This window comes from Mastigoproctus giganteus, chromosome 6 (assembly GCF_048544385.1).
Source record: "Mastigoproctus giganteus isolate SK-2022 chromosome 6, ASM4854438v1, whole genome shotgun sequence".
Lineage (NCBI taxonomy): Eukaryota > Metazoa > Arthropoda > Arachnida > Uropygi > Thelyphonidae > Mastigoproctus > Mastigoproctus giganteus.
Window position 1 is genome coordinate 141103471 of NC_143580.1, and position 16973 is coordinate 141120443.

Sequence of the window (16973 nt, forward strand, 5' to 3'; positions counted from 1 at the left end):
TGTCTTTTCTTAATTTGAATTTATGCGCCCTTAGGTTCGTAATCTGAACAAGTGGAAGGATTCCATCAGAATTCAGCGCACTCAACCCATTCAAGGCCTTATAGACCTCAATCAGATCACCGCACAGGTGCCTGGTCTCCAGCCACTGCAATTTGCAGAACTTAAGCCTCTCTTGGTAAGAGGATCCCTTCATTCCCCTCACTAAGGGGAATATTATAAGTTACTTTTTTTGTGCTATTTTTGAAAGGATATGAGCTGATATCTTTTTGGAGCTTGTGTCACCAAATTAATTCAAAGGCTGTTTATATTAAACCTCATCTAACAGTTATGGCACAAAGCATAGATGAAGAGAATTAAGCCTCGAAATTGAACTGAAAATTATACAAGAGATTGATAGGATGGAACGAAGTAAAATGGACATTGCAAAAGAAAATGCAACATCCCTTTTTTACTTTGTGTATGATACTGAAAAAAAGAAAAAAAAAAAACAACTTAATATGTGACTGGCATAGCAATAAAAGAAACAGGAAACGAACTTGTGGTGCAAAACATGAGGAGCTTGTAACAAACTTTGGGCGATACCAACAAATGCATGCTTCTAATTCACCAGTATCAGATCCAATTTTGCAAGAAGAGGCTAATTATCTAGCTAACAGCATGGAATTGGTGAGTTCAAATGCATCAGTAGCTGGCTCCAAGATTTAAGGATAGGAATTACTTAGTTTTACAAAATGTTTCTGGCACATCTGGATCAGTTCACAAAGAAAAACTCACAGGCTAGTTGTAGTAGTAGTGGCATTTGATGCAAGAAAGCAAGTGTATGAGCTTATGCAGCATCAGCCAAAAAAAAAAAATCACACCATTCCCTCCAAATGCCTGTCCAGTTCCTCCTTAAATTTATTCAACCTATCAACTTCCACAACGACAGATGGAAGTTTGTTCCAGCAATTAACCACCCGCTGGCTAAAAGCAAATTTCCTCACATCTGATCTACATCTGTCTTTTCTTAATTTGAATTTATGCCCCCTTAGGGTTCGTAATCTGAACAAGTGGAAGGATCCCATCAGAATTCAGCGTGCTCAACCCATTCAAGGCCTTATAGACCTCAATCAGATCACCGCGCAGGTGCCTAGTCTCCAGCCACTGCAATTTGCAGAAATTAAGCCTCTCTTGGTAAGAGGATCCCTTCATTCCCCTCACCAATCTTGTCGCCCTTCTCTGTACACACTCAAGTAAATCTACATCCTTCCTAAAATGAGGCCTCCAGACCTGTACACAGTACTCAAGGCGTGGCCTGACCATTGCCTTATACAGAGGGACAATCACCTCCTTTTCCCTGCTAACAAAATTCCTATATATCATTGGCAAAACCCCATGACCTGCCCTTGCAGCCTATCTGCATTGCTCAGAAAACTTCATATCTGACTGTACAATTACTCCCAGGTCTTTTTCGTTTTCTACCACCTTAAGTGTAGTACCACACAGTTGATATGTTTCTCTGGGGTTACTTCTACCCATATGCAGTACTTTGCATTTGTCAATGTTAAACTTCAGTTGCCACTTCTCAGCCCATCTGCCCAAATTTTCTAGATCCTGTTGCAGTAACACACTGCCATTACTGTCATTAACAACCCTGCCAACCTTTGTATCATCTTCAAACTTCGATATTAAGCCTGATATACCTTCATCAATATCATTGATAAATGTACAAAACAACAGTGGATCCAACACCAAACCCTGTGGGACTCCACTAATAACATTAGTCCTTGAAGAGCAGCACAATTGATTACCACACTCTGCCTTCTCCCATTCAACCATCCTTTTATCCATTGTAGCAACTTATCCTTAATACCATTCTGCTCCAATTTGTAGTCTTCCATGCACAAGTGTCAAAATCGTTCCTGAAATCCAAGTATATGATATCAAAATTATTTTTTGCATCCAGTTCCTTTGTAACCACATCATAATAACCAATGAGATTTGTCAGACAAGACTTACCCTTAACAAACCCATGCTGCATCTGAATTATTGCTGCAGTCTTGTCTAGATGATCCTGCTCTGCATCTTTAACCATTATTTTACCCGGAACAGAAGTTAAACTAATTTCTGGTCTGTAATTACTCGTGTCACCCTTCGATCCCCCTTTGTGAATTGGGGACACATGTAGTTAATCTATTAGTTTGTGTATTCTCCCAGGCAGGGCTGTGAAAATGGGGGGGGGGGGGGTGCATTGGATGTGCCACACTAGGGCTCCCGATTTATGGGGCCAAATTCAAGGGAGCTATCAAAATCTCAACATAAATAAATGAGACCCCTTAATCCTGTTTGCATCCGGGTCACCAAGTAACTTTGCACGGCCCTGCCCCCAAGCTACCAGTTTTCTGACCCACCTAACACTGCTTTGATATTGTAGCAAATATTCTTGCAAGTGTTCTGTGTGCCCCATCCCTGTAGAAACAGTCTCTTCTGTTAACAAGTACAAGCCATGCTGAGAAAAATTTACCCCATCAGGCTTGCACAGACTCTGCAGGGTTTGAATTCGAAGGAATTGACATATGAATGGAGTGAGTGGGTTGGGTTTTTTTTGTTTTTTTTTATTGTTTCTGTTTAAGTATACATTTTTTTTGTAATCCTTGCATCATTTCCTTCTTTCCTTGTATCATTTTTTTAATGTTCTTTATTGATATAACAGTGAAGTTATTTTAAATTGTTGATGTGAAATGCTGATGGTTAGATCATAGTGACAACAATATTATTAATCCCATTAACACATTTGCTTTCACCTATAGTTAAGAGAGTGAATTAAATGTTCAGTTATTTTTAGAATGTTGAGAAATAACAATTTTGCAAAATCCTTAACATTTCAAAAATTTAAATAATGGTTGAAAAGTAAAAATTCGTAATTCATAGCTAAAAGAAAACACTTTTACGCTGAGCTGTAATCCAGAACAAAACTCAATTTTTTCAAAAGTTTATTCTGTTTACATCAACTAACCTCAACACAAGCAAAAAACAAATAAAAATGTGTACCAAGCTATAAACAGAACCAATCATTGATGCTAATAGCCCACAGTTCAATCATCTGCTAACAGAATCAAGCAGTTCATTTCTTGTGCATTTACTTTTGCACCACTTATATATTAACTGCTTAAGAATGATTGCCTATATGCATTATGGCACAGTGCTTCAGGTACCATTGAATGTTTATGTGCATCAGACACACTGAGCATGAATCCTTTGACTGTGCATATCCTGCAGTTTTCAGTGAAATGGATTTCTATGTGTAAATTAACTAAGTGGGCCAATAAATTCTTACCCTTCTCATTTTTGTGGGGAAAAGTTTTTGTTAAACTTTGGGCAAGAGTTTTTTGCATATACACAACGGTAGTGAAAATATCTAATTTTGTGTCCTGTCATAGATGGAATATTTTAATACCTTCAAAAAATGCAATGGAAATAAATGAAGAAGCAAAAGTAACTTGTTCACCTATGCCCTACATGCTTCAGTATTCATCATACTGTGTGTATGTTTGTGTGTATGTGTATGTGTGGTCACATCTTGCCACAATTCTGGAAATAATTTTTTTTTAATGTATTTTGTAGCAATAATTTTGAACAGCTGGAGCATACTCCGACCGATGCCACTACTGATATGGGGGATAAAAAATTTATATGTCAGGTAAAATTCTAAAGAAATTTATTTTAATTTATATTCTTCTATTTTAGTTATCCTTTAATACCCATTTTAGTGAAATTTAATATAATATCAACAAATCCAGTAATATATAATCCTTATGAAATTTAGATATTCACTCTTAGAAGAAAAATTATCAGCTTATCACAAAACATAATATAAAGGGAGATTTTGAAGATTGACTTTTTTTTATTATTATTTTTTTTTTATTTAGCACTGTTAGTAGTCTGTTGTTTCCTTTAATTGTAATCATAGTATGTATTCTGGTTGTTCATGCACATCCTATAGTTAGAAGAAAAACAATAGGCAGCTCAAAGTTGACCTGTTGTTTTTCTCCTTACTATAGTGGTGTCTATTTCCAGCAGGATAATGATAAAGACTTGATATTGCAATAAAAACATAGACGTATTGGTAGACATATATCATGGAAATCTCAGTCCTAAAGCTGATGTCTGGGTTTGTAGAAACTGTATCATATCTTTCTTGGTTATGCTGCTCTGACACACTGAAGAATGATATCAACCAGTTTTGAAATTGTATGATATGTTAAACATACTGAATAGTTTGGTGCCAGCAAGCCTTGGCATTTATGATTCTGTGTAGAATGAAAAACGTAAAAGGCTGATTTCTGTGACTGCTCTGAATCGTTCTTTAGCTTATGTTTTTTATATATCAGTAGTATAATCACATTTTTATTTTATTTTTAGTGCAACTTGCTCTTGTACTCTATTTTATCAGTAATTTCAGGACAAGCTACCCCCTACACAGTATTTACGTATACATATATATAGCATTGGAGTATAATATATGTTGTTTTCCAACATGCTAAGGATCTGAGGGTAGGCAGAAACTGTTTTTCAGAAATTTGGAATGCCATGCCTAAAATATATTAAAATATGTGAAAAAATTAGAAATATAAAGAATAACATTATTAACTCGCCTATCTGTTTTTTTTTTTTTTTTTCTGTTATGCTTGCGATGGAAAGAAATGAGTTGGTAAACATCAATTACATGGATTCATATGATAAAATCATCGGGGCTAGCTCTAGAAACACAAATTTTGAAAGTTGTATGTTGAGGCTCAGGCTTAGATCTCATATAAGTTTGCTTTAAGATTATTTGATGAACCATATCTAAGTTTCTTTAGATATTTCTTTTATAAGCACTCTATATGATATTTCTGTTTCTAGTTTTAACATACAGAATCATTTACATTGTCTCCCAAAAGTAATCTTTCTGTTGTTGTCAATTATTATTTAGAATATTAAATACATAATAACAGTGCTTTTTTTGGGATGGTACGCAATGTATGGCATACAGGCACCTTTATTAACAGTGACGTATGACATTTGGATGCTGTACAGTTCAAAATTTTTTTTACATGTTTACCTACTATTCAAATAAGCTTAAAGTTATTTAACTAAATTTGCATTTTTCACTGTTTATTGTTAAGATAGTTTCTATATAAAACTTAATAACCATTTTTAGAATTCTAAATTACTCAGTCGGACCTTAGCATTAGTAGAGGCATTTGATGCAAGAAAGCAAGCTTATGCAGCATCAGCCAAAAAAAAAAAAACAAACAAATAAATAAATAAAAAATAACCACTTCCGCTTCACCCCTCTGTTCATTCGAAATACCTGTCCAGCTGAGCCTTAAACTTATTTAGGCTATCAACTTCCACGACAAGGGATGGAAGTCTATTCCAGCAACCAGCCACCCGCTGGCTAAAGGCAAATTTCCTCACGTCTATCCTACATCTGTCTTTCCTCAATTTGAATTTATGCCCTCTCAGGTGATTATTCTGAGCAAGAGGAAGAATCCCATCAGCATTGAGCATGCTCAAATCATTCAAGGCTTTATACACCACTATCAGATCACCTCGTCGGTGCCTAGTCTCCAGACACTGTAATTTGCAAAATGTAAGCCTTTCTTCGTAAGAGCACCCCTTTGTTCCATTCACTAATCTTGTTGCCCTTCTCTGTACTTGTTCCAACATCTCTACATCCTTCTTGAAATGAGGCCTCGAGACCTGTATACAGTACTCTAGGTGCGGTCTGATCATTGCCTTATACAAGGGAATAATCACCTCCTTATCCCTGCTAGAAAAATTCCTATATATCATCAACAATACACCATGAGCTACTCTTGCAGCCCGTCTGCACTGTTCAGAAAACTTCATCTCTGCCTGCACAACCACCCCCAGGATCCCTTTCATTCTCTACCACTGTCAGTGTAGTACCACAGAGTTGATACGTTGCTCTGGGGTTGCTGTTTCCCATATGTAGTACTTTACATTTGTCAATGTTAAACTTCATTTGCCACCTCTCAGCCCATCTGCTCACCCTTTCCAGATCCTGTTGCAGTAGCATAGTGTCAGTAGTGTCCTTGACAACCCTGCAAACCTTCATATCATCTACAAACTTGGACATTAAGCTTGATATACCATCATCAATATCATTTACAAATACAGAAAACAATAATGGACCCAACACTGAACCCTTAGGGACTCCACTAATAACATTAGTCCACGATGAGCAGTGTCCATTGATTACCACTCTCTGTCTTCTCCCCCTCAACCACCCCTTTATCCATAGCAGCAATTTGCCTCCAATGCTACACTGCTCCAATTTGTGCAGCAGTCTTCCATGTGCAACAGTATCAAAAGCCTTTCTAAGATCCAAGTATATAATATCAAAGTTATTCCCTGCATCCAGTTCTTTTGTGACTGCATCATAGTATCCAATCAAATTGGTCAGGCAAGACTTCCCCTTAACAAAACCATGCTGTGTCTGAGCTATAACTGAATTCTTGTCTAGATGATCCTGCAGTGCTTCTTTAACCAGTGACTCCATTAATTTTCCAGGAACAGAAGTTAAACTAACAGGTCTATAATTACTTGTGTCGCCCTTTGCTCCTCCTTTGTGAATTGGGGTCACATTTGCACTTCTCCAGTCCATGGGTACTTCCCCTGAGTCCAAGGAAGCTCTCATAATTATGGCTAAGGGTTTGCTTACTTCCTTTGCTGCCTCCTTTAATATAACTGGATAGATCCCATCCACTCCAGGTGCCTTTCTTGTATTTATCTTCAACAATTTCTCCTCCACTTTACTCTCAGTTATTACAAGATTTTCTAGCTTACTGCCAGAGTTGAATACACCTCTGGCATTCCCCTCGCTGAATAACTCCTCATGTGTGAATGTCGATGCAGAATATTCATTCAGTTTGTTATCTACCTGAGCAGGATCATCAACAGTTGACCCATCGATCAAGTGGACCAATCTGATTCATCCCCTTCCTTCTAGAGTTTACATAAGTAAAGAACTCTTTGCTGTTTTTCTTTGCATCCCTTGCCAAAGATTTCTCGTAATCTGCCTTCGCCTGCCTAACCTCCTTTGTAACTTGGTTACAGATCAACTTGTATCTATTATAGGCTTCTGTGTCACGTGTTAATTTGTATGTATCCCATGCATTTTTCTTCTCTGCCATATGTCTCATTAGTTCATCTGACATCCACTTAGGCCTAAACCTATTTCTTAGTTGGTATGTAAAGCCTAGTAGCTTCCAAGATAAGTTCTTTGAATGCTTCCCATTTTGAATTTGCTGTTGGTAACATCATCAGTTGGTCCCACTGTATAGAATTTAAATACTGTCTCAGTCCATCGTAGTCGCCTTTACGAAAGCAATAACCCTTCCCTTTACCCCTAATGGTAGTTACCTCTTTGAGTAAAACCCACTTCAGCACACTGTGATCACTGCCACCTAGTGGTTCATTTACCTGCAGATTCTTAATGCATGAAGAATCACTACTGATAATCAAATCAAGAGTATTACTTCCTCTAGTTGCCTCCTGAACATGCTGATGTAGAAAACAATCATCTAATAAATCCACAAAAGCCTTGCTAGTGTGTGAGTGACCAGCCCCCAAATTCCAGTCAATATCTGGGAAATTAAAATCCCCCATTATAAGACTCTCTGATTTACTGGCCCACTCTATTTCCCTGTACAGTTTCTTATTATACTCATCAGAGTCATTAGGCCTATAGCACACTCCTACTCTCAATTTTGATCTCCCAATGCTTATGTCACACCAAACACCAAACTGACTCGACACTGCACTGTCCAGCAATGTCGACTGGCTTCACTTCCTTGGATTTTATGTATTTCTTAACTAATAGCATAACCCCTCCTCCCTTCCTATCCTGTCTATCCTTTCTGTAGACATTGTACTCCCCAAATTCCAGTTCTGCATTCCTTATATCTGTGTGACACCACGTCTCTGAAATCCCCACAGTATCTGCCTTTGATGTTTTGAGCAATACCTCAAATTCATTAAATTTATTTACTAAACGCAAATGGGTGGATACATGCACCTGTTCTTTTTCTTAGCTACCCTAACACCACCTATGTGTTTATTTGTACCCCAATGATTCCGAGCAGTCTCTGAAATATCCTGCATCTTATTTTCAAGGCTGCGGCTCATTCCAATAGAAGCAGTGCAAGAATCACTTTCACCTCTGCCAGTGGCTACTGTTAATCTATTAGTCCTTGTATCCCCCCCAATCTAGCAGTTTTCCGACTCACCTAACACTGCCTCGATAGCATCAGCAAACATTCTTGCACCCTTTCTATTTAAGTGTATCCCATCCCTGTAGAAGCAGTCTCTCCTGTTAAAAAAACACAGACCAGGCTGAAAAAAATTCTACCCCTTGAGCCTTGCACAATCCTTCCAGGGCCGAATTGATCGACAGGGCTCTCATCATATACTCCCTTCTATCGTGTCTGGGCAGAATTGCAGACACTTTCAAATTCAACCCTAATTCACGGCTTTTTTTCAACAGTGACCTGTACTTGTTAAGTAATTCCACCGGTCTCCTACTCTTAATATCATTAGTGCCAACGTGTACAACTATATCACCTTTTGTGCCCTTAAAAGATGATATCCGCTCTAGAACGTCATCAACCTTTGCCCCTGGCAGACATACCCTGGTCCTGTTCCACCTATCCTTTTTACAAAGCATGTTTATCTGACAATAGAGTCACCAACAACTACTAGTTCCTTTGGGACCAGTGCATTCTGCCTTGGGGGCTGCCCATTTGCGCGATGACCAATTGCAAGCTCTGGCATTGGTGTGGGCAGCTGAGCGCTTGATGGGCCCCTCACTTTTAATCCTTCGAGGGCATCCACCCTGTCCTTCAAGCTCTCATATAGGCCCATAACAATGCTGAGTTGTCACCTGATTTCCTTACACTCCTTGCATCGCGCACACACAAAGACATCCCCCATGGCAGTATCATGTCCCGTACCTGATTGCTCCACAAACATCAAGCAAGTAGTGCATTTTAATAGGCTGTGATTCAGAGGGCAACTCCCCCCCCCTCAGTTCTCCCCTGAGCCACAGCACTCCCATTAGCTTGAGCCTTTTGCTTTGCTGTCATGATTTCGATTTAATTTCAATAAAATTTCAGTTTTAGTACAAAATTAAAACCCTAAACTTATATCTCAACACAGTTATAATGCTATATTTATGTTTCAGTATCGAGTGTTATCTACGAAATCCCTTTATATAACTTCAGTATCAAGTTAAGTATTAATTATTTATTTTTTACTAATTATTTATGTTTTGTAACCCAAGTCGTTATATGTATAGTTAAAAGTAGCACCTTGCAGTAGCACACTGCCAGTAATGGCAGTGTGCTACTGCAACAGGATCTAGATAATTTGGGCCGATGGGCTAAGAAGTGGCAACTGAAGTTTAACCTTGACAAATGCAAAGTACTGCATATGGGTAGAAGTAACCCCAGAGAAACGTACCAACTGTGTGGTACTACACTTAAGGTGGTAGAAAATGAAAAAGACCTGGGAGTAATTGTGCAGTCAGATATGAAGTTTTCTGAGCAATGCAGACAGGCTGCCAGGGCAGGTCATGGGGTTTTGTCAATGATATATAGGAATTTTGCTAGCAGGGAGAAGGAGGTGATTGTCCCTCTGTATAAGGCAATGGTCAGGCCACGCCTTGAGTACTGCGTACAGGTCTGGAGGTCTCATTTTAGGAAGGATGTAGATTTACTTGAGCGTGTACAGAGAAGGGCAACAAGATTGGTGAGTGGAATGAAGGGATCCTCGTACCAAGAGAGGCTTAAGTTCTGCAAATTGCAGTGGCTGGAGACTAGGCACCTGTGAGGTGATCTGATTGAGGTGTATAAGGCCTTGTGGGCAGGAGCGGGAGTGCAGTAGCACACGCTCTTTGAGTAGACCGGGGTTCAAGCCCCTGACTGCTGAATACGGTCGATCTGCCAACCCGCACTGGACCAGCGTGGCAGATTAAGGTCCATTTCCCTCAGCATGAATTGTTGAGGAGGCTTCCATCCTGCAGTGGGTTGATAATGGCTGCACTTTACATTTAAGGCCTTGAATGGGTTGAGCACGCTGAATTCTGATGGGATCCTTCCACTTGTTCAGATTACGAACCTATGGGGGCATAAATTCAAATTAAGAAAGGACAAATGTAGAATAGATGTGCAGAAATTTGCCTTTAGCCAGCAGGTGGTTAATTGCTGGAACAAACTTCCATCTGTTGTTGTGGAAGTTGATAGGTTGAATAAATTTAAGGAGGAACTTAACAGGCATTTGGAGGGAATGGTGTGTTTTTTTTTTTTTTTTTTTTTTTGGCTGATGGTGCATAAGCTCATACACTTGCTTTCTTGCATCACATGCCACTACTACTACTACCTCTGTGTAACGAACTCCTTTTATAGCGATTTTTTTTTTTTTTTTTTTTTCCCCCAAGTTCCCTTGGAAATTACATTTAAAATAGTTTCTGTTGAGCGAAGAAAAGTTTCATATAACGAACAGCTTAGGAGAGACTTAACTGGGTATGCACTGTTCGCACTTCTGGCCTTAGGCAATTTAAGAAATTAGTGCTGCTGCTGACCAAGAATTAAGAGAGCTGAAGGGATTACCATTCTACAGTGATACCTGTAAAACTTATCTGACCACCTGTCCCACATACGGAGAAGTTTTGCTGGTCAACAGTGAGCAGATTAAGGGGTATTCCCAATGGGATCTGGTCCACCTACTGCAATGGTGTCCAACCTTTTCCCAATACAGGGGCCATATTCAAAGTTGGATTTCTTTCAGGGGCCGCACTGAGTGATTCGAGAAAAATTAATGTGTTACATTTTCCATATCTTGTTACTTGCAAAAGAAAGTTTCTGTTTTCATGTTACCATTTTTTATTTTCAGGCTATATATAAAAAATGCAAATTCCCAACACATGTAACAAATCTATGTCACTAATTTATTTTTTAGATTTTATTAAAATTATAAAAATATGACTTTCTTTTGTTTTTCAAAAAAAAAAAACCTTACTTTTGCCTTTAAATGCTCACTTTAGAAAATTTACAACCTGAAAGGATCACTCTTAAGGTGAATAAATAAAAATAATGATACATCTAAAATTGAAAATATTCGAAAATTTTATTAAGTACAATACATGATTACATTTACTAAATAAAACAATTAATGAGAAAATTTTTTTGATAATTAACGAAATTTAAAATGCTGTTTTAGTTCACTTTCTACACGGGCCATAGGTTGACACCACTGTGAATCAACTGTAAACACCCCATTTAAGAATTAGGAGAGAGTGATTTTCTTTTACCCTGAAAAATAATCATCTGTTGTTTCGCAGAAGTGCGTTATCCACATTTTTTCCATAAATTTTTCCTATCTCTGTTTACATGGTCGCAGTAGCTGAATATCCAAATGACACCAACATTTTGGACAGTTTCAAAAAAAAAAGAAAAGAAAAGAAAAAAATTCAAATTTAAAAACTAGTGACAATATCAATGACGAGAGAAGGGAAATGAGGACAGCGAAGGCATTACACCTTCTAAACACGAAATATTGGCATTTGGTAAGAATGAAGTTAGAAAATTGTCAATTAGGCATCAGTTATATGAAAGAGGTACAATTAGTGCATTTCGGAAATACCTAATCAAAAAGACAGTTTCGAAAAAATTGAAGAGCATTTGATGAACACTGAGTATGATACCAATTTCATCGAGTGAATGTGAATGAGAATTTTCACAAATGGATCTGATTGTCGGCCCAACCAGTGCTTCGTTGATGACAAAAACAATTTTTTCACTACTATTTCTTGAAATTGTAGCCCCACCGCTTACACACTTCGATCCTGCTGGATTAAAGCAAATATGTGGATTCTTGGCCGCTTTGGAAACGTCATTCAGCAACATACACAAACAGTAAGAAAAGAAGTTGGCATAGTGTGTTGGATGGGAACTCAATAAAAATTTGGAATATTCTATAAAAACTTTATTATGAAATTATTTTTACTTATTTTTTACACATTTTACTTATTTTTTATATACTTGAATAATAAATTTATGCTTAATAAACTGTGTGTTAATATACTTCATTTGTTCTTCTTATTCCAAAACATTACTATTACAATAACAATATCAGGAAATAATTTTTCACGTCCTTTTAATTTTCAATATTCCCTGAGAGCAAAGAATGAGTACTGGCACCTATTTTTTTTTACAAAAGAAAGCACTGCATATTAATAATATAAATACAAAAATAATATAATATAAAATAAAATATAATATAATGTAATATATATATATAATAAAAATATAATGTAAAAAAATATAAAAAATAATAAGTATAAATCCATATTGAATACTCAGATTTTATTTTTCTCTATTTGATGTTGAATCTTCCTCTGTAAATTTATTGTTAACATGATAACACCCAGTTGTTTATTATTTTAATATTATTACTTTTAAAGTGCTGTACATACATGTTTTTGGTTGTTCATGTGTAGCCTCATTATTTTTTACTTATTTATTTATTTATATATATATATAACGGCCTCCGTAGCCGAGTGGGCAGGAGCGGGAGTGCAGTAGCACACGCTCTTTGAGTAGACTGGGGTTCAAGCCCCTGACTGCTGAATACAGTCGATCTGCCAAACCGCACTGGACCAGCGTGGCAGATTATGGTCCATTTCCCTCAGCATGAATTGTTGAGGAGGCTTCCACCCTGCAGTGGGTTGATAATGGCTGCACTTTACTTTTTTTTTTATATATATATATATGTATATGTACGTATGTTTTTTCACTTCTATTCTTTTACTGTCTATATTAATGCCCTAAACCAGGGGTCCCCAAACTTTTAGAGAAGCGGTCCACATATGAATTTTCGGAATATTTGGCGGGCTGGAGAAAATTCCTAATTACTGAAAATTACATTCTCTGCATAACTTTAATAAAGTTATGTAGAGAAACAAATTTTATACCTATTTTTATATTTACAATTTTATATCTACAGATTCAAAAATAAATCGATGAATATGTAATATAAAATATACCAGTCTGTTAATATCAAATTTTAATTATTACTTATTTATTGTACTAATCACAAAAATATAATTGGTAATAACAACAAAATTATAATTAATGCGATGAATGTGGTTGTTTAGTGCGACTAAGTTTTGTAATATCAGGTTTTGAAGTTCTTGTTCCAATTCTTAAAAAGTCATGTAAATGCGGGTCAGTTAGATGGGATCGTATTTTTGATTTTACATATTTCGTTTTTGAAAAGGTCTGCTCACATATATATCTACTTCCAAAAATTGTGTAACATTGCAAAATTTTTAATTTTTGGTTAATCTGACTCAGATGTTGAATAAAATTGAATTAGATTTTCATTTTTAAATATTGTATTCAGTGCATCATTAGATTGAATATCTATCAACTCTAATTGTAAATTCTCATCAGCATTGTTGACAGGTACGTCAAATGGATTTTGAAATAGTTCAAACACCTTTTGAATTATTTTTAAAATCAGAAAATCTAGCCGCAAAATTTTCCTGCAACAAACAACATTTTGAATAAAATTTTCAGTTGAAAAATTACAACTAGGCATATTTTTAGATAAATTATTGTAACATGGAAAATGTGAAAAATTATTCCAAAGTATCCAAATTATTCCAAAGTTCCAAGGTGATCTGATAGAGGTGTATAAAGCCTTGAATGGTTTGAGCATGCTCAATGCTGATGGGATTCTTTCTCTTGCTCAGAATAATCACCTGAGAGGGCATAAATTCAAATTGAGGAAAGACAGATGTAGGATAGATGTGTGGAAATTTGCCTATAGCCAGTGTGTATTTGGTTGGTGGAACAGACTTCCATCCCTTGTTGTGGAAGTTGATAGCCTAAATAAATTTAAGGCTCAGCTGGACAGGTATTTCGAACGAACGGGGAGGTGTGAAGTTGAATTTTTTTTTTTTTTTTTTTTTTTGGCTGATGCTGCATAAGCTTGCTTTCTTGCATCATATGCCTCTACTAATGCTAATGCTAAAATAGTGGACTTTTAAATAACTTCAGTTTTGTTTCAAATGCTTTGACATTATAATACAATTCAATGACAAGTTTGTCTCATCCTTATAATTTCATATTAAGAAAATTCAGGTGTTCACATATATCTGTTAAAAAGACAAGGTTCCACAACCATTTGAGATCTGACAGTTCCAGAACAGGTTTCAATTTTTTTTTCATAAATAGATCTATTTCGATCTATTTTAAGTTAAAAAAATCGCTTCGACATGTTACCGCAACTCAACCATTGTACTTCAGTGTTGTACAACAAATCACCGTATTCAGCCTCAATAGTTTCAAGAAAATTTTTGAATTGCCAATGATTCAGACCAGCCTTGCGAATAAAATTTACTGTTGATGTTACAGTTGACATGACTGAATCTATGCCTAAACATTTTCTGCACAAAGACTGCTGGTGAACACAAAATATATAACAAAATATTTGTTATATATTTTGTGTTCTGTGAACCACTCTTGAACAATACCAGCAATGTGGCAGGAGTGTCTCTGCTACTAAAGGACAGAGACACTCGTGCCATAATGGATAGATAGTTATTAGCATTCAGAGTGCAGTCTAGAAGGGTATGATGGCCCAATGAAATTGCATTGGTTTTTTAATATTTTTACTCTCAAGATATTTATCAAGCTGACCCATGAACCCAATTTTAGTACCAACCATATTTTTATTGCCATCCATCATGATCGCTGATAGCAAATCCCAATTCAATTTGAGGCCGTCAATTGCTTCTGACACACTCAAAAATATATTTTCATCTGTTGTTGTAGCTTTTTAATGCAACTAGCTCTTCAGTTACTGAAAAATTTTGATTTACACCTTGGATATAAATTAGTAATTGAACTGTATGGCTTGAATCTTCACTCTCATCAATTGCTATTGAAAAATGTAGGAGTTCACAAACTTTTTCTATGAGTTGATTTTGAACATGAGCTCCTAAATCTTCTGTTGTTGACCTTGAAAAGTTTGGGTTAATTCTTGTTTTTTCTTCCACAAATCTTGAAATTTACTATAATTTGAAGAATGTTTTGTGGTGTAGTGACGTTTCACATTATATTCCTTGGACACTTACAAGGCTTCATTGCAAATAAGACATGTTCAAGTATCATTGAGCAGTGCAAAAGAATAATTAATTGGCCACCACTCATTAAAAATGCGACCCTCAGCATCAACTTTTCTTTTTTTTGACACAATTTTTATGGTCTCACTGGAATGGAAAAAAAAAAAAAAAAAACTTGTGAATATTGAAGTAAGCATTGACATGTCTTAAAACTTTATGAAATATTTTAACATAAAGGTTATTATTATATTCATATTACTCTTATATCACATGACATTAATAATATAGTTTATTAAGCTGTTTGCCTATTAAACTACATTATTATAATATTTAAAATTTGTATTTAAATTTTAAATATTATATATTTTTATATTTAAAATTTTATATTATAATATAAAACTATATTATTAATCATGATATAGTTTAATAAGGTGATGTTTCGGGTATCTTATCATTTACCCATCATCAGACCATGTTGTGGGAAGAACAGAAAGGGCTACAAATTTGAATATTTTAGGATATTACAATTACTATTACCAATAATACAATTGCACTTACCAATATTACAATTTTAAAATGACAATTCTAAAGTATTAAGTTTTTTTAATTGCTATTACAGTAGAAAACAGGAAATTTAAGTAATACAGAGAGATTAAATTCATACCTGCCGACAGCCTCTTCTTGCCGATGCTACCAGAAACTTTATGTGCATACAGGCTGCCAGCAGTTAATTTATAGCAGAGGGATTAACTACATTAATCAATAGGATAGTGTCATGTTTTTATCTTGCATCCAGGATTCTTTGTAGTGGAAGCATAGGGTGACCTTTGCTCCCATACTCTGTACATCAGGGTTGGCATGCAGGCTGGCAAGGGATTAGGAAATCCCTAATTACTGTTTCTAGTGCCTATTGCTATTTAATGACAGGGTCAAGATTAAAGGATTATTTTAACAATCTTTCAAAGAATAGCTTTAAGTGAAAATAACAGAATTAATATCAAACAGGACTAAGCAGATGACACAGAGTCAACACTATTAATCAACCGATGAACGTTAAAATAATCTGTAAAATGTGTTTTTCATAAATTTTATTGTGGTCTAATATAAACATTAATTTTTATGATCTAATTGAAATATCCGTGGGCCTGATAAAATTCTTTCGCGGGCTGTACAAATTGGAGCAGTGTGGCATTGGAGGCAAATTGCTGCTATGGATAAGAGGATGGTTGAGTGGCAGAAGACAGAGAGTGGTAATCAATGGACACTGCTCAATGTGGACTAATGTTATTAGTGGAGTTCCTCAGGGTTCAGTGTTGGGTCCGTTGTTGTTTTCGGTGTTTATGAATGATATTGATGATGGGATATCAAGTTTAATGTCCAAGTTTGCAGATGATACAAAAGTTGGCAGGGTTGTTAAGGACACTACTGACGCTATGCTGCTGCAACAGGATCTGGAAAGGTTGAACAGATGGGCTGAGAGGTGGCAAATGAAGTTTAACATTGACAAATGTAAAGTACTACATATGGGAAACAGTAACCCCAGAGCAACGTATCAACTCTGCGGTACTACACTGACAGTGGTGGAGAATGAAAAGGACCTGGGGGTAATTGTGCAGGCAGATATGAAGTTCTCTGAGCAGTGCAGACGAGCTGCAAGAGTAGCTCATGGTGTCTTGTCAATGATATACAGGAATTTTTCTAGCAGGGATAAGGAGGTGATTATTCCCTTGTATAAGGCAATGGTTAGGCCACATCTTGAGTACTGTATACAGGTCTGGAGGCCTCATTTCAAGAA

At 36.3% G+C, this 16973-nt stretch overlaps 1 protein-coding gene across 1 annotated transcript in view; it reads left to right on the forward strand.

Moving 5' to 3' along the window:
• The window catches only part of LOC150084623 (uncharacterized), a 174065-nt gene that overhangs the window by 3452 nt on the left and 153640 nt on the right, over positions 1-16973 (forward strand). Inside the window, exon 2 of the mRNA XM_090375360.1 lies at positions 3604-3679. Coding sequence (XP_090231486.1) covers positions 3653-3679 — 27 coding nt within the window. The 5' untranslated portion in view covers positions 3604-3652. The remainder of the gene's footprint in view (positions 1-3603; positions 3680-16973) is intronic.